At 39.9% G+C, this 26,786-nt stretch overlaps 1 protein-coding gene across 3 annotated transcripts in view; it reads right to left on the bottom strand.

Moving 5' to 3' along the window:
• The window catches only part of LOC146379361 (actin-binding LIM protein 3-like), a 58,475-nt gene extending 32,643 nt beyond the window's left edge, over window positions 1–25,832 (bottom strand). The window contains exons 1-8 of one of the 3 annotated variants that reach the window (XM_084940576.1): window positions 25,678–25,831; window positions 25,346–25,588; window positions 19,374–19,541; window positions 7,252–7,435; window positions 5,477–5,589; window positions 4,398–4,524; window positions 3,976–4,069; window positions 3,465–3,552 (exon numbers count right to left, since the gene is read on the bottom strand). In XM_084940576.1, the coding sequence (XP_084796702.1) occupies window positions 3,465–3,552; window positions 3,976–4,069; window positions 4,398–4,524; window positions 5,477–5,589; window positions 7,252–7,435; window positions 19,374–19,541; window positions 25,346–25,364 (793 nt within the window). In that variant the 5' untranslated portion in view covers window positions 25,365–25,588; window positions 25,678–25,831. Of the gene's footprint in view, window positions 1–3,464; window positions 3,553–3,975; window positions 4,070–4,397; window positions 4,525–5,476; window positions 5,590–7,251; window positions 7,436–19,373; window positions 19,542–25,345 lie in introns of all 3 variants that reach the window. The other 2 variants (XM_084940578.1, XM_084940577.1) reach the window with 2 other exon arrangements.
• Window positions 25,833–26,786: the final 954 nt, after the last annotated feature.

Below are 26,786 nucleotides of genomic sequence, written 5' to 3'. Positions count from 1 at the left end.
ATTCGTCATTTAAACGAAACACAAAAAAACAAAAACACCATGGTCTGCTGTTAATTTTTAAAGAAAGGAAATTAACTAACATTAAATCCAAGTTTTTGTTGAGAATGTTGTTGAGAATGAAGAGAAAGGGAAAGCATAACAGCAATTCGATCCTTTAACCGTTTTGAAGATGCTAGCATCCATTTTTAGTTCATAAAACGGTTCTTGCACTCGAATTACAATCAGCTGATTTCAGTTCACGTGTAAGAGGAGGAAAATAGTGACGCAGTCTAGAGCGTGGATATGAACTTTTATTTTTATTGCACAAAAGGACGAGATAAATGGCAAAGTGGAAAATGGCATCCAGGACAGAAACAACTGCTTTATGCTGCTAACATAACTTTGGTTCTTTGCAAGCATCCACCGAGAGAGCATGCTAATGTTAAACTAGCCAAGAACCCAGAGTGAAAGCTCAGTCAATACCGACCTCAGCAGCCAGACCCTGAACTTCAACAGGTAACAAGCAGAGGAGCAAACAGGCTGCAGCCTCCGTTTCTACCTGTTCATGTTTCTAAAGCAGAAGGCGATTGCTTTTTTGTGCTGGTTTTCATCTTTGCTTTGTTGCAGCTAGCTTTGGATTCTACTAAGAGAAAGATCTTAGAGATCTGTGTTCTCATTGGGAATTTGTGTTGGTGTGTGGGTTTTTTTTATATTTTTACATATTGTTATGAAATTAATATAACGAGTAGGATGACAAATTACTTTTTCCTGGGAGTAATCAAGTAATGTACCGCATTACTTGAAAGAAGAACGTCCTGTGTAATATGTGTAATGATGACTTTTTTGAGTGACGACTCCAACACTGATCAAAACAAAGAGGGCAAATACCTCAGCAAACATTTGACCCGCAGCATGCAATTAATTTGCATGAATGTATTTTCTTTATTGCTGCTTAGCAATGATGCTGATTCTCAAAACTGAGCCAATGAGAAACTCATGACAATCAATAAGAGAATCGATAAGGGATCAAATAATGGAATTGGAATCTCTAAATTCTAATCAATTCCCATCCCTTATCCCTACCACCTTACAAACCAGTTTTTGTATGCACTTGCACACACAAACCACTTCTTATTCTAGACATGTGTCATGAGATGGATTTCGAGTTTGTGTGTGCATGTACGAGTGGGTGTACGTGTGTGTGTGTCGTAATTGAGTGTGCCTCACGTGGGTGATTGCTCGGGCCTCCTACATGTCTAAAGTAATCAAAAGGAGTGAATGTAACCTTGGGGCAGTTTACAGGAGCTCAGCACACAGACACACATATTAGTCTCAAACACATCTATAAAGAATACAATGTACACGCTTACAAGTATAGATTAAAAAGCTCACATATGTGGTCTTCAAGTACTATATGCAAATGCTTAGTTTTACTGGTGGCTTTGAGAGGTAGAGCAGCAGAATGACAATGAGCTGAAACAGGAGGTGCCACCCAGTGTGGCAACTCTGACACTGTGTCTGTCGGCCACATGTTACGGTACAGCAACTTAATATTAAATTTAAATTTCCCTCCATTAGGCCAAGTGTTCACAATTTTTTTCTTGTCCTGTCCTACTTTTTATCACTTGCACTATTTTATAATATCTGTTTTCATCTTGTATTTTCTTGGTGTGTGTTCCAGCCACCCACTCTGGGTCTGTGTGTGCTCCTTTGGTCACTTCCTGTTTTATTCAGCAGTCTCTTTTCTCATGTGTCCAGTTGGTTTGCTTCTTGTCTTTACTCACTGCTGTGATTTGCTGCTTTTTCCTAATTGTTTTCACCAATTGGGTTCCACTTGTGTATTTAGCCTCTGTTTAACCTCAGTTCTTTCTGTGTGCAGTCCACCCATGTTTTTCCCATATGTTCTTCATAGTATGCCTTCCAGTACGTTTGTTATTTGTAAAGTTTTTGTACACATTTTCTGTATTTTTGATTTTTTTTTATATTGTTTCACTCCCTGTTTGTTATTTGTTTTTCTTCTTTGCTGTTGTCTGCTAGGCAGGGCAGCATCAGCACCAGAGATGCCAGTAGGATCAACAAATTGATTCACAAGGCTGGAACCATCACTGGCCAGAGTTTGGAGCCGTTTGAGTCAGTGAGGGACAGGAGGTCACTGAGCAAACTGCTCTCCATTATGGACAATCACAACTCCCTCCACTCCACACTACTAAGGAAGCAGAGCTCCTTATCCCTCTGACTGATTCAACCCAATTACCATAAATAACGCTTCAGGAAATCTTCCTGCTGTTCTCTGTCAGACTGTATAAAAACTCTTTGTTCTGTGACAGGTGAACACACCTGTCAGGTATAAGAAATCTGCCAATTTTAATACATACTTAGCAGTATTATCATGATATAAATGTTGCATGCTCTTTGAATATGTGGGACTCAAACTAAATTCATCAGATATATACACAACAAGATTTTTCTTTATCTTCATGTATCTCCATGATTAAACTCATTAACTTTAGTCATTGTTATCTGATTTGTAAAACAACATTTCCTGGATGATTCAATTTAAAACCTGGTGATGGTAACATCAATTAGGATAATTCTGTCAGTGACCGCTGAGAGTAATGGAAACAGTGGAGGAGGTGAAGGCTGACAGGTAATTGACTCCAACCTCTGTGTGTGACAGAGGAGGGGGATGTGTGGGTTTCTGTGTATTTACCACAAGTGTTATACTTGAGATCAATAACCTATATAATGGCTGTTACCGTAATCTTTTATTAGGTCAAGGTATTTTTCACTGACATTCCTGGTCTTTTTTTAATATATACACATACACACACACACTCAGACATAAACCCCCAAATCCTTCTCATGCAGTCCTTTGCAGAGGTTTCAGGAAATGAAGCATGGTACATTAGTTGGAACTGAGGACATTTTAGCCAAGGACCAAGATCTAAATATTAGTCTTATGTCTGTGTCCACCACAGGTGTGAACATACACATACATATACACTTACCTAGATGTAAGTCATTAAATTATTATAAGTATTTGCTTTTGTCCCCAAAAGGGAAGCTTGTCCTCAAAATATGAGTAAACATGTTAATGTCCCCACAACATTAGTAATACCAACACACACACACACACACACACACACACACACACACACACACACACACACACACACTTCCACAGATGCAGAATCACACAGAGGCCATCTGGATACTTGCAGGGTACTAATTCAATTGAAGCTAGAAGTCTATTTTTATGCCTGTTAACTGTACAAATGCAGAAGCACATTTGTGACTATAGAGACATAAATTCAGACTAAATTGATTTCCTAACAAATATATTCAGACTTTTATATTCAGAAGTTATAATTATTATTAAATGTTAAGCTTTGTTTTATCCAGGTTCAGGCTGATAGTGGAATTTTCTTCCACTTCATACAAGGGAAACTTATTTTGCTAGTTACCACACACAATATCCTGATTACCTGTCAGGTACATTTCTTCTCCTTCTAGGAACATCATGTGACAGCGGGCACATCTCGCACAGCTGGGGTGGTAATGTTTTCCTCCAGCCTGCAGGAAAGGAAAGGAAAGGAAAGGAAAGGAAAGGAAAGGAAAGGAAAGGAAAGGAAAATCAGACACAAAATGGCAAAAGCAAATGGTACAGATGAGAAAATGGGAACAGAGTGGTGATAAGAAACAGAAAAACAATGCAGAGTGAAGAAGGAGGAGAGGCATGATAAGAAACAGGAAAAAAAAAAGATGAATAGTGTGAAGGAGATGGGGAAGTGTTGCTTTGTCGGGTTTCCAAAGCTGCTTCGTCATCAGTCAGCACTTCATTTAAAGAGGGACAGCTGCATTTTTTTGCAGCTTTTTATAGACCAGCTCACACTGACAAGCACAGAACACGCACATTCCCACTGTCATTCCCAGCTGTCTTTAAGCATGCACGCATATTTCCAAAAGCACACATACACAACAGAAAAATGCACTCACCTCAAGTACTTTGCCACTTATGTACCTGTTACAGCTCTCACACCTGATCCCAAACTGACTGTGGTAGTCAGTCTCACAGTAAGGTATCCCATCTCTGAACAGTGAGAAACAGTGAGAAAGACAAAAAGCTCACAGTTTACTCCACTACTATTCATCCTGTAAAGATTTACAAAGCAAGTGCTACATTTAAATTTAATTTTAAATAGTAGAAAAATGAGTAAAAAACCTCAACCTTTCCACAACTTGACGACAAATGTTTTAAACGTGCAATTTTCTAGTACCGTAGTTTCAAAATTAAAAGTCTGGATACAGGAGGCAGTTTCTGTGCAGTGGCTTTTGATGTGGATTGCTTGAAGAAACGTTTGATATTTGCCCAAGCACACCTATGACTGACTTGAGATAGGAAGGATCAAGCCACCTACTTGCTGATGTACTCTCCAGTGAGGGCGCAGCCGCATGTTCGGCATTTAAAACAACTGACGTGCCACTGTCTCTCCAAAGCCAGCAGAGACTGACCCTGTTTGATCTCCTCACCACAGCCGGCACAGTCTGGAGGGGAGGGGAGGAGAGGGGAGAGGAAAAGCAGGAAGCGCGGTAATGAGAACGCACACATGTACGATAGGAACAGGCAGGAACACTTTGAGCATTTATGCATTTATCACTCCCCTTTTATGTCCTTGCCTTTCTGCTCTGCCAACCTCTCATCACTTCTCTACCTCCTCCTCCTCTCTTCCTCATCCCTCTCTCCTGTCGTGACAGTCACACTGTCTATGCCAGATGGAGCTACCAGGCTACAGGACTACCTGAAGCAGCAGGCCACCTTCTGTGTTTGTGGGTGTGTTTGGAAGTATCTCCCTGCAGCTACACACCTACAAAGATGCTGTGTTTTTGCAGCGTTCAGCAGGTGGACTGTGCAACTCTAGGTGTTCATTTGTAGGGGAACAAACAGTCTTACATGCTGGATGAATCACAAAGATATGAGTCAGTTAAATATCATTAGGCAGGGAAAAACCATAGCTAATAGCTTTTTAAAAAAAGATGATCTGGCAAAGTGCTGTAAAATGAATCTTCTTCTGCTTGTGTTAGGTTTGATGAATGGGATTTGATGGGATTTAGTTACACACATAAACTTAAATACTCAATGCTGGACACATATTTATTTCTTCCATTTCTTTAATTTGTTGGCGTATCAAACACGACATTTTGCATATTTTGGCTCATTAATGAACACCATAAGGGATGCCACTCTACAGGCTAGTAAATGAACCTTTGAGTTGAGTATATTCTATTTAAAACACCAGGCATTTCCTTGAAATATTAATAGAAAAATAATTATTACAAAGTAATACCTGCACAGCTTTTGAAGAACTGGATAATGTGTGTTGGCTTATCCTTTATGTCTAGTGAAGAAAATGTGAGATATGTTGTTGCTGTGTATGGTGTTGCACACGTCAGTGAGCGTATATTTTCATTTGTGTGCGTGTGCGTGTTTGTTTCTTACAGCTTGGTCCGTGGACCTTGACGGGCTTGTCGCTGTTCAGAGAAAGTGAACACTGCTGACACACACACTTTTTCCCACAGAAGGTCACTCTGTCTCCAATTGGAAATGGGCTTCTGAGAAAGCACGCATAAAAAAAACATTTCAGTAATGCCATGCAGAATGCAGAGGGCAATACAGAAATTCACAGTTTACCCAATCAGAAAACACACGAAATTCCAATTTTCTTGTACTCCCAAGTTGAACAGTATCGATGTACGTAAGTAGTATTGGTGCAGGTAATTCCAAGTTTCTTTAGCAGAAGTTTCACACAATATTTGCCATTATTTCTGCTACCCTTACATTATACATGAAAATTTGTCTTTCCCAGCATTGAAAACTAACATTTAGCAAATTCTTTTTTTACACTGGGACATTTTTAATAACATAAATACTGTCAAAAACTACCATCAGCAGTGTCAGAGGAATATTTCTGCAGTTTGAATATAGCAAAGAATAAAACGAGATCTCCAGGCTGATGTCAAAGTTGCGAGGATTAAATGTTGCTCTCAGCTCTGGAAATCTTTGTCAGATTCTCAGTGCGTAACAGTTAAAATGAATAACGCTTCATATCCAGTGAGGTATGGGATAATATTTCAGGGTAAAAGCAGAGGTGAGTACAGAGCCCGTGAGGCAGACACAGGAGCTGTTCTTAAGAAACCAAGAACATTTTAACACACAGTTTACTCGTACACAGTAATCTAAGCAGGCCTCTTCTAAAGTCGTGTGAGAAACAACTACGATGTCTTACTTTTAAAAAAAATGCTGCCTTGCCACAAGGGTCACCACAGCAGGCAGCTCTGCAGGTTTAATTTGGCTGAGCTTTACACCAGATGCCCTTCATGACGCAACCCCAAAGGGGATCTGTGCCTCCGGCTGGAAATGAAGCAGCATCTTTTCACTTGGCAAGCAAACATGTAAACCACTACACTCAGGCCAGGGATAATTTTTATGTGCAGCAGAATTTCAACACAAACATCTTGCAATTATGTTTTTAATCAATCATTTTTTTTGAAAGGTTTGCATCTCTGTGTTATGACAGAAAACATTCACACAGAGTAAGTCTGCGTAGTTTATTTTGCTCACAATATCTACTTGTTGATCGTCATGTTTAAGTTGTATTTATGGACTCACAGCACTTCTTTAAGGTTAGAGTAAGATAAGATAAGATAAGATAAGATAAGATAACTCTTTATTGTCATTGCACAGTCATACATAGTACAGTAGTACAATGAAATTGGAAAACTGTCCTACGTCGGCACTACATATAACACAACACGACACGATATGACACATCACAACGCAACACAAACAACACAACACAGTATATTAACTTAGTATAAAAAAAGAAGAATAAGTGTATGTGTATTGCACTGTTAATAATCCCCTCGGTTAAATAATACTTTTATGTCATGATCCATAAATCTGCTGACACCAGGAGCACCAGAACACTGAACCTTGCCCCTCGAAAAAGTCATCAGACAACCTGTCCTGACCGGTCTTCAATCCCCACTGTGATTATTAAACTGTGGATTTTATTCTTTCTTTTTTTTTGTCTGATCCCTTCATCTGAATTTATTACTGATCTCAGACAGACTACTACCAAGTATAGATTTACAAGATGAATGCGAGTTCAAATAACTTTTTTTTTACTTTGACTGCCTTACTCAGTCAGTCTATCTGTTTGACTATCTGCCTGCCAACATTTAGGTCTACATGAAGAAACACTCATTCTTTACTTGCAGATGCTGCAGACAAAGCAGTCTGGGTGGTACGTTCTCCCCAGGGCAGACACCACCTCTCCGGTGATGTACTGGTTACAGCTGTCACACTGGGTCCCGTAGAGCCGCTGGTAGTCCTTTGTACAGATGTACTCACCAGAATGGTGGAAGAAACCCGCATGCACCAAATCACAGCCGCACACTAAACAGAGACACAGAACTTCATTTCTCATAAACAGAAGCAAAAAAAAGGATGTATAGTTACAATGTGGCAAGGTTGCTCATGATAGTCATGTTATTGAGGGCAAACTGTCATGACTAATAAAAGAACAGGGTGTCGAGTTGGTCAAATATGTATGTGATCAGTATGTATGATGTTCCACAGGCTGCTGAAGTAATTAAGAAACTTTAATTGACAGCCTTCTTTGACACAATCAACAGTATTAATCCACTTATCCACATAAAGGTTTCACCGGCTGATTTAAAGTCACAATTAATATTCTGTGTGTGTGTGTGTGTGTGTGTGTGTGTGTGCGTGCATGTGTGTGTGTGTCTGTGTGTCTGTGTGTGTGCCTGTGCGCGTGTACTGTTTGTGGGTGTAGATTAGTACAGTACGAGCTGTTGTCCTTTCTGAGCTCAGAAGGGTTAATACTCTAATCTGCTTTTAGGGATTAGACCAGCGACCATCGTATCTTAACTCATACAGTATGTTATGCTTGTCCATCCAAATTAAGGTGCAATAAAGTTTCAGCCACTTCAAATGTTTGGAGTCTCACCGATTATGTAATACCATTAGGGAGGCTTCTGACTGGCCTCACATTGTGCATGGAGAACAGCGACTCCAAACACTGAGTAGGAGACACACAGAACTATCTTCAGGGACAAGAAGAACAAGAAGTCCTGCAACAGATGGTACAGCATCTACAGAACCCTGATCCTAATTTGTATTGCTTTTAACTTGCACGTGTTGTGTTTTATATACTATATATGGAATTTTGTCTCTATCTGCATGTGTCCAATTACAAATTACAACTTTAAATACATTTATGTGGAGGCAGAGCTGTGTGATAAGTGCAAATCCAGCAAAAAAAGGGCACACAGATAGACACAGTGTTTGCAAGATATACTGGCAGTATGATCTATGGCTTTCATTTAGCTAATACAAAGTCCTTCAGCCAAGTGACTGCTTCTAGTCCGACTGTGTGTGAAGGTTAGGCGGCCTCTGCTCAGCTGGTTGATTAGGCGTTTTAAAAGGAACTGAACAGCTATTTGCTCCAGCTGGAGGGAGCTGAGTCCCTCATCTGCCATCAGTTGTGCTTTATAGTATTTATTACAATATGTGTCAGCCAATGGCTTATATTAACCAAAAATTCTTATGTAGTGGAACCAGTGTAAAGATATTTTCCCATGAAAGTATCTAAAAAGAATCAAATTACTGCTATGCTTTCACCTCTGCACGTCTGTCACTGACAGATAATTTGTAACGGACTTGCCCAGGATACGCTGCATTATCCACAGAGGCAGTATGATGAAACCTTTACGTACTTTAGGTTAGACGACTGAAAGGCAGCCAACGGATCAAGATATCTGACAGTGAATTGAACGTCTAGTCTCTAATTAAGCTAATGGCTCTAAACCCAACAGAGTGAGTGGATCTAATCTGAGCCAGTGTGTTAAGAGGCTCAGACAGATAGAGAGAAGGAGCGAGAGAGATGTATAGAACTGTATAGGAAAGCTGAAGACATCATAAATATGCTAAAGCAACATTAAGTAACAATATGAGCCTGCAGCCAAACTCAGGAATTTTCATTTAAATATATTTAAAGGGTTTTGAAAAGGATCCAACTCGCTTTACAATTACCTTATAACACCTTAAAAGTTGGATTTATATTGAATTGCTGTTCAATATACATTTTATTACAATAATGCCCGTAATCATTTGTGGACTGCTGACCATAAAAAAGAGTGGAATAATAGTAAACACCACAGAGAACTATGAGAAGTTTATTCAATCCTTATTCATTCAGTGCTTTAGAAATAAATGACAATATTTTAAATGAAGTGTCTGACAAATAGGATCCCAAAGTAAAGACAACACACTGACTGCTGCATTTAAACTGATGACTTTTACAGTTCATTCTAATTTCTCTCTGACCCAAATTAAAGCACAAAGCTCACACTGTGATGCTCACACTTTTTTGTAACTATTCACAGTGAAGGCTAACAGTCTGTCTTATGTACTAAGTATTTCGTTATTTATTATTTAGTTAGCCTGAAGATTCTGAAGTAAACTTTTGTAGTGTAGGAAAAAAGATAACAATACCTTATTAAGCGTTCTTTGGGTGGGGGTGGGGGGGTTCTTTTCTCCTCTGGCAAAGCGGCTGTTGTACAACTTTGAAATGCCAGCCTGACCTTTATCAGTCGGGCTGAGACTAAAGCAGTTCACAGAGGAAGAGTTACAGTTACCGAAGCACTCATTCTCGCACTCATTGTACTCACATACTGCATGTCAAAACAAAAGGCCATTTTTACGTGACATATAAAAGGTAAATATTGTCAAGCCAAGCAAGTCAACTTGTCATGGTTTTGAGTTTTTAGGATGTTTTGGGATTTTTCTCATTTTTGATTATTTTTGTATTATAGTTCTGCGCTTCTGTAGGTCTTTAGGTTCATTCTAGGTTAAAATGAGTTTTGTGTTTGAGTCCTTTGTTTATGTTCTATATTTCTAGTGCCTCTGAGTTTTAATATCGATTATTGTGGTTCGAGGTTTTTTTTTTATGTTGGTTTCCTTTTGTTTCCAGTCTCTGTTCCTCATTAGGTTATGTAATCTTTAGTTATCATCTTTTATGTTCCCTTTCTGTCTCCCCAGTCAGTCATGTCGCCATGTTTGTTTATCTCCAGTCACTGTGTAAAGTTGGCGTCTTAGTCCTGGCATTAGTGTTTATTACTTCTTCTTTTATTTTAATGGTCCCTCGTCTCCTGTGTGTTGTGTTTGGTTTTGGCACCCCTTGTCTCGTTAGTGTGATTGTGTTCAGCTGTGTTCATTGGTGTTTCCCATTTCCCTCGTTACCTGATGCGTCTATATTGTCTGAATCTCCCTTTGCTCTCTTTTACATCATCCATCATGGTTGTGTCTTCTGCAGCACGTTTTCCCAGTTAAGTTGAAAGTTTGATTTTCCTTCATTTATTTCTCATGTTGTTTTGTACTTTGTTTTAGTTAATAAAGCCACTTTTTAGTTTTCTCCTTTGTGTTTCCCAGTCCTGCGTTTGGGTCCAACTCTGCCAGCCACACAACCAGCCTTGACATAACCATCAGTTTGATATCATTCACTAGGATTCAAAAGACATATACTGTATATAATGTTGATGTTATTGAGGATTTACCAGAGCTGATCCAAACAAACGTAGACGCATATAGATACCCTTCCCTGTCTCCCCCCCCAGCAGACTCAAATACACATCCCATCATTTCTCACCATGCAGATAACGTTCACACATTCATCACTGTCTCAATGGAAAGCTATTAAGATATAGAGGAAACAGGGAAGAGTGGGAGCTGTTAAGACTTGGCCTCTCCAGAGGCCTCTCTGTTATTTTTGGATTTCAAATCGTAGGCCAGTTTCCAAAAGCTGTTCTCGCTGACAAAAATCAATGCATGAATTTTATACAGGCTGATATCCTTTCATATTTATTTTTCAAATAATCAAGATCATCAGAGAGCATTCAACAAATATTTATGTCATTTTAATTTTCACTGGTGAATTTAAACATATTTAAGCCTTTTTATTAGTTTTATCTTACTAGGGATGGCAAAAGCAGTCAGTTTGTAGGTCTAATCCCACTGCTGGTCCAGACTGAAATATCATTTCAACAATATCCACGACAGACCTAGTGGCATTTTGATTATTTGTATTTCACTAATGACGGTTGCTGGACACGCACAGCTGCAGCTCTCCCGCTGCCAGCTCAACAAAACAACAACAACAACCTTAACTCAAAATCCAGACTTTTAAGCCGGCGAGGCGTGATTGTAGACGCCACGCAGGTGCGTCCATTGCACCTGCCACAGCATCGCAAACCACGCCCCGCCACAATCTCATTAAGTATTGTACAGGTATTTATAGTCGAACTATTTGAACCTGGTATTTAACCAATTCTCCTTTGATGATACTCACATTCAGCCACTGCTTTGGTTTATGATGAAAACACAAACTTATCGTTATAGTGTCAGCTTTGTGTTCAGTGATAACTAGCAATTGTTAGCTTAGTAACAAACTAAACTAAGATAGTAAATACGCTTATCCAGTTTAATATTTGCATGTTATGCACATATCAGCTGCTGGCATATCTTTACACAATGCTTTGCTATTTTTTTGTGAAACTGATATAAACCCACTTCAGGTCCAATCCATGTAAAGAGGACTTTCAGGAAAGTTTAACAGACTAGGCTTCATGTGCCCATTCAAATATTAGTTAGCTTTAAATGATTGTTTTCTGAAGCATTCAAATATTTTGAGTCTGGTGAACCATGAGCCGTTGGGCTACAGTTACATTGTAAAGTTTTTAAAACTGGGCTAAAAGACCTGCTGCACATAGTGCTGCACATTTTATTAGCATGCTAGTGCTAATAAAAAGCCAGAGAGCCTGACATTGACCACTGATTATTTTTAGGGGCTTGTTTACATCACATAAAAGAAGATACAAAGCATTAAAGCACGTTAAAAAGACAACGGCTTTAATGAACACAGTAGGACCCAAGACCTGGAAGGAGGGCTGATACATCATCAAGTAGCTCACCATATCTTATAAAAACTTTTTTTTCTTTGCAGTCATTTCTTTAAAATGTACGCAGATACTGCCACAAAAGGCCCATCCCTATATGTAGTCTTTTAAAATACAAGGGCATGCCTGACCACACACATTGAACTAAAAATTTCATTTGACACATTTACAGTGTAATTATAATAGAAGACGAAAATGTCACAGCAGTGAGCTCCCAGAATATAAATGAGCATGTGCCGGCCTGCTACCATCCATTATTCTCCCTCTGTCACATGACATTTTACTCTTTCATGGACAGTCGGAGCAAATCTTCCTACTGCTACTTGAACTTGCTGACTGAGCCTTAATGTTCATATAGGTCAGAGACTTGTCAGGCACTTCTATCCATACCCTGTCAAACAAGACCTTAGGACAATGTGACCTTACCCCTGACACTCCGTGACCCTCACCTGCTGTCCCAAACTGAAGGAGGGTTTTTTTGTTTTGTTTTGTTTTTTTAATATTTAGACTGCTCTGTGTGTTGAATCAGCATTAACCAGTTCCTCCAGGAGCTAAATAAAACCTGACATATCAGAGAGTCCTATATGCAGTGTAAGCCGCAAACGATTATTTTGATAGTCGACTAGTCACCGATTATTTTTGCGATTAGTCGACTAATCAGATCATGCATCCATTGAACGTAAAACTTACAGCTTATTGCACCAGCATGCATCTGCTCTTATATAACTATCATTAGCTTACAGCTTGAAGTGTTTAAGGTATGCGCTAACTAAAAATAAAGACAAGATGATAGTTTATTGAATTTAAATGAAATTTGCAGATTGTTTCGGTGAAGTTTAATAAACTCCTTGCTATCTAAAATATAACAGGACACCGGAGTATACTCTCCAGCATCTCACACTTCTGATAACCAGTTGTCTGCTTGACGTTTATTCAGCTGTGTAAAAGTTGCTTTTATATTATATTTTGTGCAAAACTGGGGATCTCAGTCTGCATCATGCCTGCTTTTTCAAAGTTGCCTCACATTTGTCTTTTATTCCTTTAATTAAACAGGAAATCAAGTAGTTTAATAACAAGAAGCTTAAATGGGTACAGATGAATATATTTCACATTAACTAATTACTTTGGTTTCTTAATAAGAAAAGCAAGTGAAGTGAGAGGGGTTTGAATAAATTCTGTTTAATTAGCTCATTCATCTGCAGTTCAATCCATGTGTAGAGAGCAGTTTTTGAAACCACTTTAACTTGCACGACTTCTCACTTGACATAAATAACAATCAATAGAAATCTAATTTCTCTAACAAAGTCTCACTAATAACCCTAATTTGTGATTTGCAAAGCAATGAAATTAAGGCACTATTGAGGTTATAAAATTGTCCTGTAATCACAAGGCCTGCAGAACAGTCTATAAATATCAAGAAGTAATCTATTTATCTTCATCACAACTCCTAAGGCCCAGAACATGATTTTCCACGAGTCCACTCTGATATGTACTTATGGAAAGTTGAGGAAAAAAATTTGGAGGTTGGAGGAGGGGTGCTGGAGGTGTAACTCATCTTAACCTTACATTCATATCACAGTTTTTTCATTATCAATATGTATCTTGGTTAAGGTTAGGCATTAAAAGTACTGTCAGTTAAAAGTGTTTAGGCTTAAAAAGTTTCACGGCTTGGGTTAAAATACGACACGTCTTTCAAAACTTGTTTTCCTGATTGCCGTGGTCACACCTACCTGCTTTGTGCCTTGATGCCTGAAGCAAAGCATTGAGTGAATGAAGGAAAGATTCAAAGAAGAAAAATGAATAAGATTTAATAATAATAGATATAATGAAGATGCAAAACAAAAGGAACTCCTGGAGGTGCGGTGTTGACTGTCTCATCTTTGTGATTTGGCTTTCAGTTACACGTACAAACACAGAATACAAGCATGTATGGAAACACACAAGGACATCAGCAAATGTTCATACAAAACCACAAAAAAGTGCTGCAAAGCAGAGCTGATACAGCGATTAATGCTTTACAGTTTGCCCTTGAAGTCTGTTCTGAAGAAAGAGCCAGGCCATCCATGACTGTGTATGGCTGAGGACACACTAATGGTGATAAAATACACAGACTCTTGCTCCTGGTATGTTTCACTTGTGAAACACAAACTTGTTTTATCTTAAAGTGGGTCAGCCTTGGCAGCAAGCTTCACTAGAATCATAGGAGTCTGTTTTAAATTCATTTGAGAAGGCAAAGCACCTGCAGCTGGATGATCTATCAAAATAAATTAGTGTGTGCCGATATTTCACCGCCTTTGAGGGAAGACATTACAAGCCTTGTCTTGTCTTGTTTCAATACAAAGGAAAATTCCGAGCACTTTTCCTTATTGCCAGTGTTCGAATAGATTTACCAGAAAAGAGATGCTGGAAGGTTTTAGATGATGTAGATGGGGAAGTTTTCTTGCCTGAAAAAGCAGAGATGTCGAGGAGAGAGGATTATTTCAGACACAAGGCTCAGACAAGACAGAGGAAGACGAAGAAGGGCAAGATGGGAGTCGAGGGAGAGATTAGAGGAAGCTGAATAGAGAAAGAGCATCATATGTGAGGAGAAAGGAAAGCAGACAGCAAAGTGAAGGGATGAGGACGTAGAGAAAGATGCGGGGGACTCTAGGGAGGTATCAATGAGGCTATTGATCTGCCCATCCAGCACACATCTGCCATCCCGTCACTGTCTTCCCTCATCTATTAGCATCATCAATTTAAGATGGATTTCCTTTTCTGTAGCGCGTCTGGATTTGCATGAGTGTGTGATTGGGACAGAAGGATCAAAGAGAAACTGATGAGGGGGAAAGGGAAAAGCACGAGTCTAATCAGTCTGTGGTCTAACTGTACAAAGGCAGAATTATGTGCTACAGCATGGATTTTGGCAGTATTGTTTGACGCTGAGGTTGTGAATAGTCAACATTTGTCAGTCAGATTTTAAACGAAATGCTGTATGAGAGATTTTCAGAGAAATCATTATGTGCAGCCACATTTTTTTATCTGTTTTATGAAAATTCACATTGATGACAAGTATATTAGAATGTGTACAAGGCCATTTTTTTGGTACAACTTTCAGCTCTAAATTGCACATGGGATGAAGTTACTTCTGCATGGTAGTGAGCTTTATTTTTAAAAAAAAAATTGGTTATATACTGGACAGAGTGTTACATACAACGCTCTGACCAGTCCTCTAAAAAAGTGCATCTTTACTGCTTCCATAGGAATTAAGAGGGTAAGTAGCAGAAGGTGCGGCTAATGAGATGCACTTCATTAACTGATCATAGCAGGTGCAACTCTCTCTATAACAGCAGATGTTTGCTGTTCTGTAGCATTCAGGTGTGTTAACACAGTGCCCTGGTGTTCCCATGAGTGGAGTTTCCATCAAATTTATGCCAAGATCAGACCATGCAATGGCTAGGAAAACTGAAAAAACCCAAGAGCTACAGACTCTACAGGTCTCAGTTAGCATACCAAATGGTACATTTTATGATAGTACAATCAGAAAAAACTGAGAAATTATGTCTTTTTTGGAAGGGTTACCAGAAGGAAGCCTCTTCTCTCTAAAAAGAACATGGCAGCACAGCTTAGGTTTGCAAAGTTGCATCCAGTGGCCACTGGACAAATGAGACCAAAGTGGAGATGTTTGGCCATAATGCACAGAGAACACAGTATATCAGCACAAACACCTCATACTAACTGTTCAGCATGGCGGTGGATGAATAAGGATGTAGGGCTTGTTTTACAGCCACCGTACCTGGACACCCTGCAGTCACTGAGTTGACCATGTACCAAAGTATTCTAGAGTCAAATATGAGGACATCTGTCCAACAGCTAAAGCTTGGTCCAAACTGGGTCATACAAAATGAGAATGATCTCAAGCACAGTAGCAAATCTACAACAGAATCTCAGAAAAAGAAAATAATTGGGTGTTGGTAAATGATATCCTGTGGTGGAACTTGAAGAGAGCTGTACATAAATGAATGCCTGTAAGCCTCAATGAACTAAAATAACTTTGTAGAAAAAGTGGTCCAAAATTCCTCCACAACCATGTAAGAGACTGATAAAGTCCTAGAAAAAATATACCTTGATGTTATTGCTGCTAAGTCACCAAATTACACAAAAATTTACTGAATACTTGTTGAGACATTTCAATAAAACAAACTGGTTAATATTTTCATGACTAAAAGTGTCAGAAAAACCATGCACGGTCTTTTCTTCATGCATCACATCACAGACTTCTTATTCTGCCAGTCTGATCTAGATTTCTATTCTCTGACTCAATGAAAACTTATAATTAACTGTCATTAAATAGTTCCAGGTTTTCAATACGTTTAATTTATATGTCATTAAAAAGGCCCAAGATCTTGATTTCATTGCATACCACCATCACCACTAGTCACTTCACAACACATTAAAAAACAATTTGAGTCACTCTAAAATAGAGTGTAGCTGCCTCATCCGTCTCACTCTAATGTCTTTGTTCCCTAAAAATACCCCTGTTCTTTCCTGAATAGTCACGTTAACAGGCAAGCTGTTTACCAAAGATGCATTGTAACTCACTGACATTCACATCTAAAAAACAAAGAATGTGGGACGAGAGAGCGACACCACGGGAGAGCAGAAGCAAGAAGAAGATAACAAGCAGAAGAGTGGAAAAACCAGACATCTGTGTACTAAAAGCTGACGTTTTGATTCTTGTCTGCTCCATCAGCTGACGTCTCCTCTGCTGATGAAGTACTAATGGACTGTGCCATTAGCTAAAAGTCATTAAGCTTACTCTGCAAGATCAATTGTCCATAATAATATGAACTTTAATATCAAACGGGACACTTCTGTCAGTACATCTGGCTTATGTCCCGTCAGGAAGAGTGAGTGCTTCAATCGAGCAGATAATCAATTATTCATCCAAACAACCAAAAGAGTCATTTCACCTCAGGCTATTTTAAGATCTGCATCTGTAAGTAATGGTGCGTGAGATAAAACATGGCGTTCCATAAAAGAAAAGAAAAAAAAATAGAAAATCCTCTTCTTCTGTGCTTTGTGACTGAGTGCATTGATGCGATGCTTCTGTTAGATCAAACAGAGAAAACTGTGTTGTCTTGCAGTATGCTTTGGGACTGTGTAGGTCCCGGCCCGTGAAAGGAGGTTAGCTGGTTGGAGTCTGACTAGGGGCTGAAAACCTGCTGACTGCACTGCTAAGCTAGCTGCTGACTGCAAAGCTGTGTTAGTGCCTTCTGTCCCACCTGCTCGCTGGTGGAGCTCAACCATGCAGAGACATCAAGTGACATATATAGTTCCGGGTTTGCACGCACAACTACATGCACAAATGCACACTGTCATGCATAAACATGTTTTTAAAAAAACGTATAGCTGTGTTACTAAAAACAGGGCCTCACACTAAATCTAAATGATTAAATCTTTCCTCTGCTTCTTTACACCTGCATCCACTGCTTACAGCTAGGATTTATTTTTGGAGATTTGCTCACTTTATACAATTTTTTGCCTATGTGTTACTACCTTACTGCTAACCTTAGTTGCAAGAGGGTCATAGTTTTTCTTTTGGAGAACAGCAATATTCATACCCATGCTACCTGTTTCACCCAGACTGTGTCTTTGCGCTATGCGAAACTAATAGGCAAAGCTAAGCTTTATCTCTACAAGCAAGCGTGGTAAGCGTATTTTCCAAAAAAGCTGCATCCTTAACATCGATATAATTTAATTTTCTGCTAGGGTAAATTAGAAATCCTTTATTTATTTTACTTTATGCATAGCATTGATGCAGCGCTGCAGCTCATTTTCAGTGTCAAATAAGCCACTTATAGCTCCTGTTTCTTTAAGACTTGCATCCCTGAAAGCCTCTTTTTTTTCATTGGCTGCCCCTCGCATGCTTTTATGTACAGAACCCAGAGCTTATAAGCCCTGTCGCCATATAAGGAAAACCGTGGCTCATCATTCCAAGATTTCAGAGCAGTCTCAGGCATATGCATTTGGTTCACACGAGCTAGTCTTTAAAGCTGAAAGCTCTTCAGCTGAAAGAAGAAGAAATTTTGACTTTGAGTTTTAACGGGTGTTTGAGAACCGAAGAGACCAAATGTAGTGGTTTTCAAACAACAGTGTCCCCCATTCCTGCTTGAGATTGAACTGTGTTGGCAACAAGCCACAGGGTCCCAGTTTTCCACTACACTTCAATCCTCCTTAAATCGGCACTTCTGGAACTTGTTGATATGTGATTCTTCGCATGGTGGAGTTTTCCATTAATGGCTGCAGTTACAAACTGTTTATTTCAGTGTCTCCTGAGGGCCTGAAGATCACAGTCATTCAATCAGTCATTCTGTCTTTTTTTTCTTACTTTGGTGCTTTTTCGAGCATCCCCGAGAGACTGAACTCTCAGGGATGCTCAATCAGGTGACTAATTAACCTTGTTCATTTGTAGACGTTATCATTACATCATTTTTTTTCTGAAACATTTTGCAAGAATCAAATTCTATAAGAGGACAATAAAATAAAAAACAAAAACACATTTCTTAGTATCAAGTCACCTATTGTTTTCTTTAGTTTAGTTTTTTTTTTTTTTTTACTGGGGGCATTTTGTATTTAAAATATATGTTAAATAACTTCAAAACATTGCAGTCTTTTAAATAACTTTCTACACAGGACCTCAGTCTGTCTAAAAACACAGTTGTACATATTTCAACCTCATTTTCTGACCAATTAACCAGGTTTTTCGTGAGTATCCAGAATTGGAACAACATGAAAAAAGGAGGAAAGTTATTTAACAGACCTTGAACAATTATGCATAGCTGTCTCTCTTTACATGTGCATCTGGGTGATTTAAAATATGATATTATGCATGTTATGTGGCTGGAAAATCTGGACAGAAGTACAATGCCTTATATGTTTAAATGACCAACGATCTTTCCACTGTGCTAAACGATATTTCCTACATCAACATAATTTTTGTCTCCGGAGACAGAACTATTTTCCAAATCGGTGTCTCTAATTTTTTCTGGCTGTTCCCGGTGAAGTTGTAGTTCAGCCTCCATTTCAGTAAGCAAGAAGAAGCTAGCAATTATTCAACTGCCTTGGTTCCTTCTTGTCTGAGTAATTATTTAATATTTAACTATGTAAATTGATGCGGATGAAATGCATTAGACCAAGACTGAAAAACAAATGAATTTAAACCCTTGTATGTAAGGCTAAGAGTGGAGTACGGAAGCAGATATAACTGTGGTGCACACTTAATGAGTTTTTTATGTGTGTGTAATGTGAAAAACAAACAAACAAATACATACATAAAGCATGTTTGTGTGTGGGTTTATTAGTTTTTTTTCTTTTACCTTTGCAAGTGAAGCAGTTAACGTGAAAGTGTGTGTTCTTCACACGCACCACCTCCCCACGACAAACCTCCCCACAGCGCTCACACACGATGGGTGAATTTCCACGGCTGGAGACGGGAGAGCTGCTGCTGCTGTTTCCTCCATAGAGGCTCGACTGGTATTGAACTGCTGGCAGAGGAAAGAAGAGAGGCAAGGATGAAAAAGCATGTTACTTGTTATCTTTTTGAGCCAGTTGCTCCACAGCCTCAAAATGACGAGGTTTTAAATGCCTTTTTCAGCCAAGCATGTTGCTACAGGGATGGCAAAACAATGAATCTTAATGAATTTGAAAACAGTTTCTCAATTTTGCCTCATGAGTTAAGATGAAAGCAATCAGTTCTACAAGGCAACAATTACTTTCCAACATCAACCGCTCAAAAAGATGACACTCTTGTTAAATGGTGCACAAACACTATGGCAACCAATCCTGTTGGATCAGTAAGTCAGAAAACATGAATAAAAACATTTACAGTAATAGAACAGACACACCAGCGTACACACTTGATTGAATGTTCACAAAACATGAAGAGATTGACTTTGTACCCAATGTCTTCAGAAGCCTCTTAGTCTGCAAGGGAGATCAGCCTGACTTACAACCATTTATTGCAAGGAACATAGACAACATCTATCACTACAGCCGTCTTCTTCTGTCTGTCCACCATTACTATGTCCATGTCCATTATCAATGGTTAGCCATCACCAGTTTATCTGGAAGTCCACAGCATCTTAGCTCAGTCATTCTCAATCATCCTGGAGGGGGGTCTCCCATTTTGACCTCGGGACTTCCAGGCCATACTCAGCACAGATGTTCCTGTATACTATGCCGGCCACTTGGTTATGGCGTTCCATGTATGCCCTGCCTGCTAGCATCTTGCACCCCGCTGTTATGTGCTGGATTGTCTCAGGGGCATCTTTACACAGCCTGCACCCGGAGTCTTGTCTGGTGTAGTAGACCGCAGCCTCTATGGATCTTGTGCTCAGAGCTTGTTCCTCTGCTGCCATGATTAATGCCTCTGTGCTGTCTTTCAATCTAGCTACTGGTTGGATTTCCCAATATCAGCCACTTCTTCTATGTAAAGGTGGTTCATGCCATGCAAGGACCTGTCCTTCCATGATGGTTCCTCTTCCTGCTCCTCTTCTTTCTCAGATTTCTGCTGCCTGTGGTATTGGCTAAGCAAGTAATCAGTCGTGGTCATCTTCCTGATAATAGTGGTTCTGACAATCACTAGTCCTCCACCTACTTCCTTCCACTTAGCATACAGTCTCAGGGTGCTGGACTTCCATGCATGGAAAGCAGCTTTCTTGCCTTGATATCAGTGGCTTCTATCTCCTCCTTTGATCAGCTGATTATCCCAACAGGATATCTAACGGCCAGCAGGGCGTAGGTGTTGATGGTTGTTCTTCCCATTCGACTGACTCCACAGGATTTGCCTTAGTCGCTGCAGGTATTTGGTGGTTGCAGCTTTTCTAGCAAGCTCTTCATGTTTCCCGTTTGCCTGTGGGATTCCAAGTTCTGTCCTCTATGTCTACAATGTTGCCTTCAGGTAGTGCAATCTCCCTCAGTCCTGACTACCTTCCCTTTCCTATATATTTACTTTTTCCATTTCTAATCCTGGATGGCAGCAAACCACTGCATTACATTTTCTGACTTAATCTTTTTGCATATGTCAATAAAGCTCTGAATGATGTCAAATCTCAACATACATGCAGAATAGCAAAGATACACACACTGCTGGAGAGAGAACAGTGCACTCTGGGGTCTTTGTGAGATTACACCTCTGTCATCCTTATGAAACTAGTCAAATCCATTTTAATGAAAAAGGCCTTTCTTTAACTTCTCCCATACACACATGTCCATGTACCACATCTGTGTGATGATAGGACAGCACAGGGAAAGAGCAGTGGGAGGATTAAAATTCACTGCCTGACTCATTAAATTTTGTTTTGCCATAAAAGTAAATTGCGCTCAACAGACCGTACAGCACTCTGAGCAACAATTCTACTGTATTCTGCTCAATTCAATTACATTACAGTTAATGCTGCTGCGTCTCAGAGTATTATGCAATCACAGCAAACACCACGCTGGCAGGTTAAGCTGGTGACAGCAGGAGAGACACGGAAAGAGAGGGTTGTGAATCTAAAAATGTTTTCATGATAAAGAAAAGGTAAAACTGGGACAAAAATGTTTCCTAACAAATTGTATCATCAAGTACACACGTGTGTGTGTGTGTGTGTGTGTGTGTGTGTGTGTGTGTGTGTGTGTGTGTATCACAGAAGCTGGCATTGGTTTTGTAGCCAGATGGCAGCACAAGAACTGGAACAACAGACATAGAAAGATTTGAGCCACCTGTGTGTGGCTGAGAAATTAAATGTGTTGCTGTGTGCGTGCGTGCGTGCGTGCGTGTGTGTGTGTGTGTGTGCAGTGTGTGTATGCAGTGTGTGTGTGTGTGTGTGTGCAGTGTGTGTATGCAGTGTGTGTGTGTGTGTGTGTGTAGCATGGGTACTGCTTTCTTGATAATGGAGCTCTGAAAAGTTCTGTCCACACAACAAATAACTGCTCTGTATAACATTTGCTTCTTTAAGCAATACATGACCAATACAATAATCAAAAATATCTGTTTTTATTCAAAAAGGACGGTCTTCCTAACATATTACCCTGACTAAAACTTTCAGGAATTTGCAGATTTGTGATGAAAAATAAGAGGCTCCCATTGGAGGAAAGGAAATGATGGAGCTAGTTAAAGGAAATTAACATCACATGTCATTATTACTATTTAATAATAATGATAATACTGACACTAACACCAGAGTGCAGTGAAAAAATACATTTTCTTTCCAGTTACAGATGAGAGAATCGCTGTATCATTTATATATACAGTCAGAGCCACCTCATTAGGTACCCTGTGTACCCCTTAATGCAACCTGCTGAAGCTCAAACTGAGCATCAGAAAGAAGAAAAAAGGTGATTTAAGTGACTCTGAATTCAGCATGGTTGTTGTGCCAGTCTGGTCTGAGTTTTCCACAAACTGCTGATAAACTGGCATTTTAAAGATAAAATATCCAGTGAGTGGCAGCTCTCTGGGAGAAAATGCCTTATTGATGTCAGAGGTCAGAGGAGAATTGCCACATTCCTTCAAGCTGATAGGAAGGCAACAGTCGATGAAATAACCTTTCGTTACAGCTAAAGTATGCAGAGGATAGTCTTAAAATGCACAGCACCTCAAACCTTGAAGCTGATGGGCTACAGCAGCAGAAGACCACACCAGGTGCAGCTCCTGTAAGCTAAGAAAAGGAAACTAAGGCTACAGTTCACACCAAAATTGACAATAATAAAACTGGAAAATGTTTTCCTGGTAATGAGCCCGATTTCTGCTGCAGCATTTGGATGGCAGGGTCAGAATGTAATGTAAACAACATCTTTACATCACAATTCAGGTGGTGGTGGCGTTATGGTGTGTGCGGGGCCTTTTCTCGGACCCCTTAGTACCACCTCAGCATCATTTAAACGCCACAGCCAACCTGAATATTGCTGCTGACCATGTGGATGTTTTTTGTGACCTCAGTGTGCTCATCTTCAAAACTCAAATCATCTCAAACTGGTTTCTGGAATGTCACAATGAGTCTAAATGGCCTCCGCAAGTCCCAGATCAAAATCCAACAGAGTAACTTTTAGATGTAGTAAAACAGGAGATTTACATTGTGGATGTGCAGCCAAAAAATCTGCAACAACTGTGTGATGCCATGAAATCCACATGGACCAAAATGTCTGAGGGATGTTTCGTGCACCTTGTTGAATCTATACCATGAAAAAGTAAGTCAGTCCTGAAGGCAAAAGCGGTGCAACCCAGTAACAGGCAGGTGTACCTTGTGTAATGGCTGGTGAGTGTTATTGTTATCACGGATGTATGATGCTGATAAATTATTAAAAGTAACTAGAATTTCCAATCTCTCTCTCATTTGGCATTTGCCAGAGAAGACCAGAACTGGCAGGTCCACCAGAGGTGCTGTTCTCTTCACAGACATCTGGATATCCTTGGTGAATGCCAACTGAGCTGCATTGTGCTTGATTGTGAGCACAGATCCCATTAGAGAACATCAGCATCTCATGCAATGCTCATGGAGTCTGTTTGTAATAGTTAGGTCAGAAACATGCACATGAATTGCTCGCTAGAGGTCATTTAGTAGGGCTCTGGCAATGCCAGGCCTCCTGTTCTTATTCAAACCACAGCTGTGTTCAGTACTCCTCATTTTGCCCAGTCACTCTGGAGACTGTGCTGAGAGACACAGCAAACCTTCTCATAAAACCACGTATGAATACGTGCTGGAGCTGGACTACATGTGCAATCTCAATGAGCAGCAGACATCATCTGCTGCTAAAAGAATTGACAAGGACACCAGCAAGAAGCCAAAGTACAGAAAGGAGGTCAGGAAGGATAAAAAGAGACCACAACAGTGCACCTGTTGTCGCGTTCAGCTGCACTAAAGCAGGTGAAATGCTTTCTGGCTGGTCAGATTTATGAAGTTTAACTGATTTCATGTTATATTGTGATGATCAAGAGTTCCCTTTATTATTTTTCAGGAGTGTATTAGTGACGCCTTGAAAATAAAATGGCACAAATGATGCCTAATATGCAGTAACTCATAAGTAAAATCACTGAAATTTTTACGTTTGTATAATTGAGACCTCATGATGGGTCCCAGTGAACGACTGGAAACCACTGATTGACCAAGTTCAATTATTTGAATAGTTGAGTTGCAGTAGAGCTGAGATAAAAGCATGCAAAAAATATAAAAAACATCTAAAGCATGAATCTTTTAACAGTCTGGGGATCCATCGGATTTATCTCGTGACTTCAAAAATCACCCCAGTTATTCTGCTCTGTTTGAAAGCGTCTCGTGTTTACTCTGACCTGTGACTTCATATAAAAACCATGAATACACCAATAAAGCTCTGAACCAAATCAGCCAGCAAACAGATAATCCTCTTCTTTTCTGTGGCAGAGTTTGTGGGGGTTACAGTCACTCAGCTGGGGGTGGCCTCAGCTATACTGACATGGTACTACTTGTACAAGTGTAGCACCACCAAAGCCCTTATAAGGTTAACTATTCCCTGTGGTGGGAGGTATAAAATTGAATGGCTGCTAGGAGGAGAAGGCAGCTGCTTGGTAGCTCTTACTGGAAAGCACTGTGTAGAAGCAGCAGATCCACTTTGTTCTATGTTCCTTCAGAGATACAATTCTGGGATTAGGTGGTTTCACATTAATAAAAAACCTGCTTTTATTTGGTGCTATGTTGAGTCACTGATGCATTTTAATATGTGCACCCAGCACAGTGTCAACTACAGATGAGCTCTTTTGTCTTCCAGCTATCAAAGAACAGCAGGCTTCTTCTCTCCAAAATACATCTGACAAGCCATCACAAAGTCTTCTGACTGTCTTACTTGTATTGACTACAAAAATGATTTCTCTCTTTCACACACACACACACACACACACACACACACACACACACACACACACACAAAGAATAATAGAATAAGAATAATAACAATAAAATCTGCCTCAAAAAGTAAATGTTCGAGTAGTGATTTTAAATATTGGGTCAATAAAAGGAAACAGCCTGCTGGGTGATATGACTTTGGAAATTTCTCTACTGTTGGAGTCCCTCATGAGTCAGTACATACTGCTGACAGTCCTCAGAACTGGCAACACACAATGACATTGAGGAAAACATTGCTGAATCCCGTCACCGATCTATAACCAATATCATGCTCTGTTTCAAAATGCCATTGCCAAAAAAAAGCTAGTTAACAGCCTGTCAATAAGTGAGCCAGTGATCAATAACCTTGCCGAGGGGCTGTTTATGTCTACTTCAAGCTAAGCCCTCTCAGGACACTGTGGTATTGATCAGGCAGATTCGCGCACACTGCTTACCGTCCGTCGGTCCGCTCATGGTGCGAAGTTAATTCCCAGAAGCTTGAATGAGAGTCGCCCCGGGCTCTGGAGCAGATCAGTTAAACCTCGAATGGCAGGGCAAAAGCTAGGAATATGACAACTCTCTCGTTCCCCGTCCGACTTAAAACTCTCCCTCACTCTGCCTCAGCCTTGAAAGGGCTTTCCCTGCTCCTCCCGGGCAGAGGATTACTGTCAGGCGGCGGATCGCGCTGCCTCTCCACCCTGCGTAAAGGCAGGAATTAAATGGAAACTGACGATTTACTACTTCTCCTCAAGCTTACAGCTTCTTCTGCCTCCTCCACCTCACAAACCTCAGTGGTCCTCGGTTCCGGTGCAGACGTGTCCATTGCAAACTGTTCTGTCACAGCAGCGCCGCTGAGGTCGCCTGTAAACCGGTGCGCTCCGGCGTCAGGGCTGAAATGCTGGATGCTGAGTTTCTGGGGGTGTTCGCAGACTCTGGAGATGCCGGAGCATCTTTGGCCGGGCAAGGCGGTTGCTTTTCTCGCGGTGAGAGAGCGCCGAACAGCGTCCTAATTCCAAAGTGCGTCAAAAATAAAAAGCCTAAATATCCGAAACCATAACTCCCCACATGATAGTCAATAGTTATATTGCCTATATTTTTGTGATAATTTCTATCAGCTTTGCTTTGGTGTTTCTTCGCCTTTGCTCTGTAATATTCCAGTCAACAAATGTGCATCTTTTTTTTACACTTATTTTAAATTTTTACCTCATTTTTAGCTCCACAGGGGGTGTAAAGAGTGGAAATTCTAGTCATACGTATTTAAATTAGATTAATTTTGTAGCGAATAAGTGATTCTGGCGAACAAATTATTTTTGAAGATCCGTGTACCAAGGATTAAAACGAATAAAATATGAACTATTAATAGTTTATGACTTTGATTCAAACTATTAAGTGTAAATTCCCACACGTAGTGAAGTAGCTGTCGTTACTGGTTTACAGTCGCTTACTTCGGGTATATGAGCTAAATTTGGACACCCAAGTTTGTGAGTGCCATTACCTGAGACCGAGGCAACGTAGGATTTTGAAATGTACACCATAAGTGCGTTTACTAAAAATCTCAGAGGAGAGGAATCTCGACCTCAAGGTCAAGGTCAGAGGTCAACTTTTCTGAAAATCACCTAGGATTTTCACATTTATACCACAGATGCAACTGTATACCACTTCATGCACCTATTTGATAAGTACATCTATGAGGAGGCTGGGGGTGGCACTGCGGCTTCCTATATTTTTCTTATTTGTGTTCAAGTACAGTTCTGAGCCTGGTTCTGCAAGATATTTCTTCCTGTGTTAAAAGGGAGTTTTTCCTTCCTACTGTCACCAAGTGCTTACTCATAAGCGGGCTGTATGATTGTTGGGAGATTTTTTATAATATTGTAGTGTCTTTACCTTGCAGTATAA

This window comes from Perissodus microlepis, chromosome 10 (genome assembly GCF_051167445.1).
Source record: "Perissodus microlepis isolate ML-2025 ecotype Zambia chromosome 10, ASM5116744v1, whole genome shotgun sequence".
Lineage (NCBI taxonomy): Eukaryota > Metazoa > Chordata > Actinopteri > Cichliformes > Cichlidae > Perissodus > Perissodus microlepis.
The sequence above is the reverse complement of the archived record's forward strand: the minus strand, read 5'-3'. Positions and strand labels throughout refer to the sequence as shown.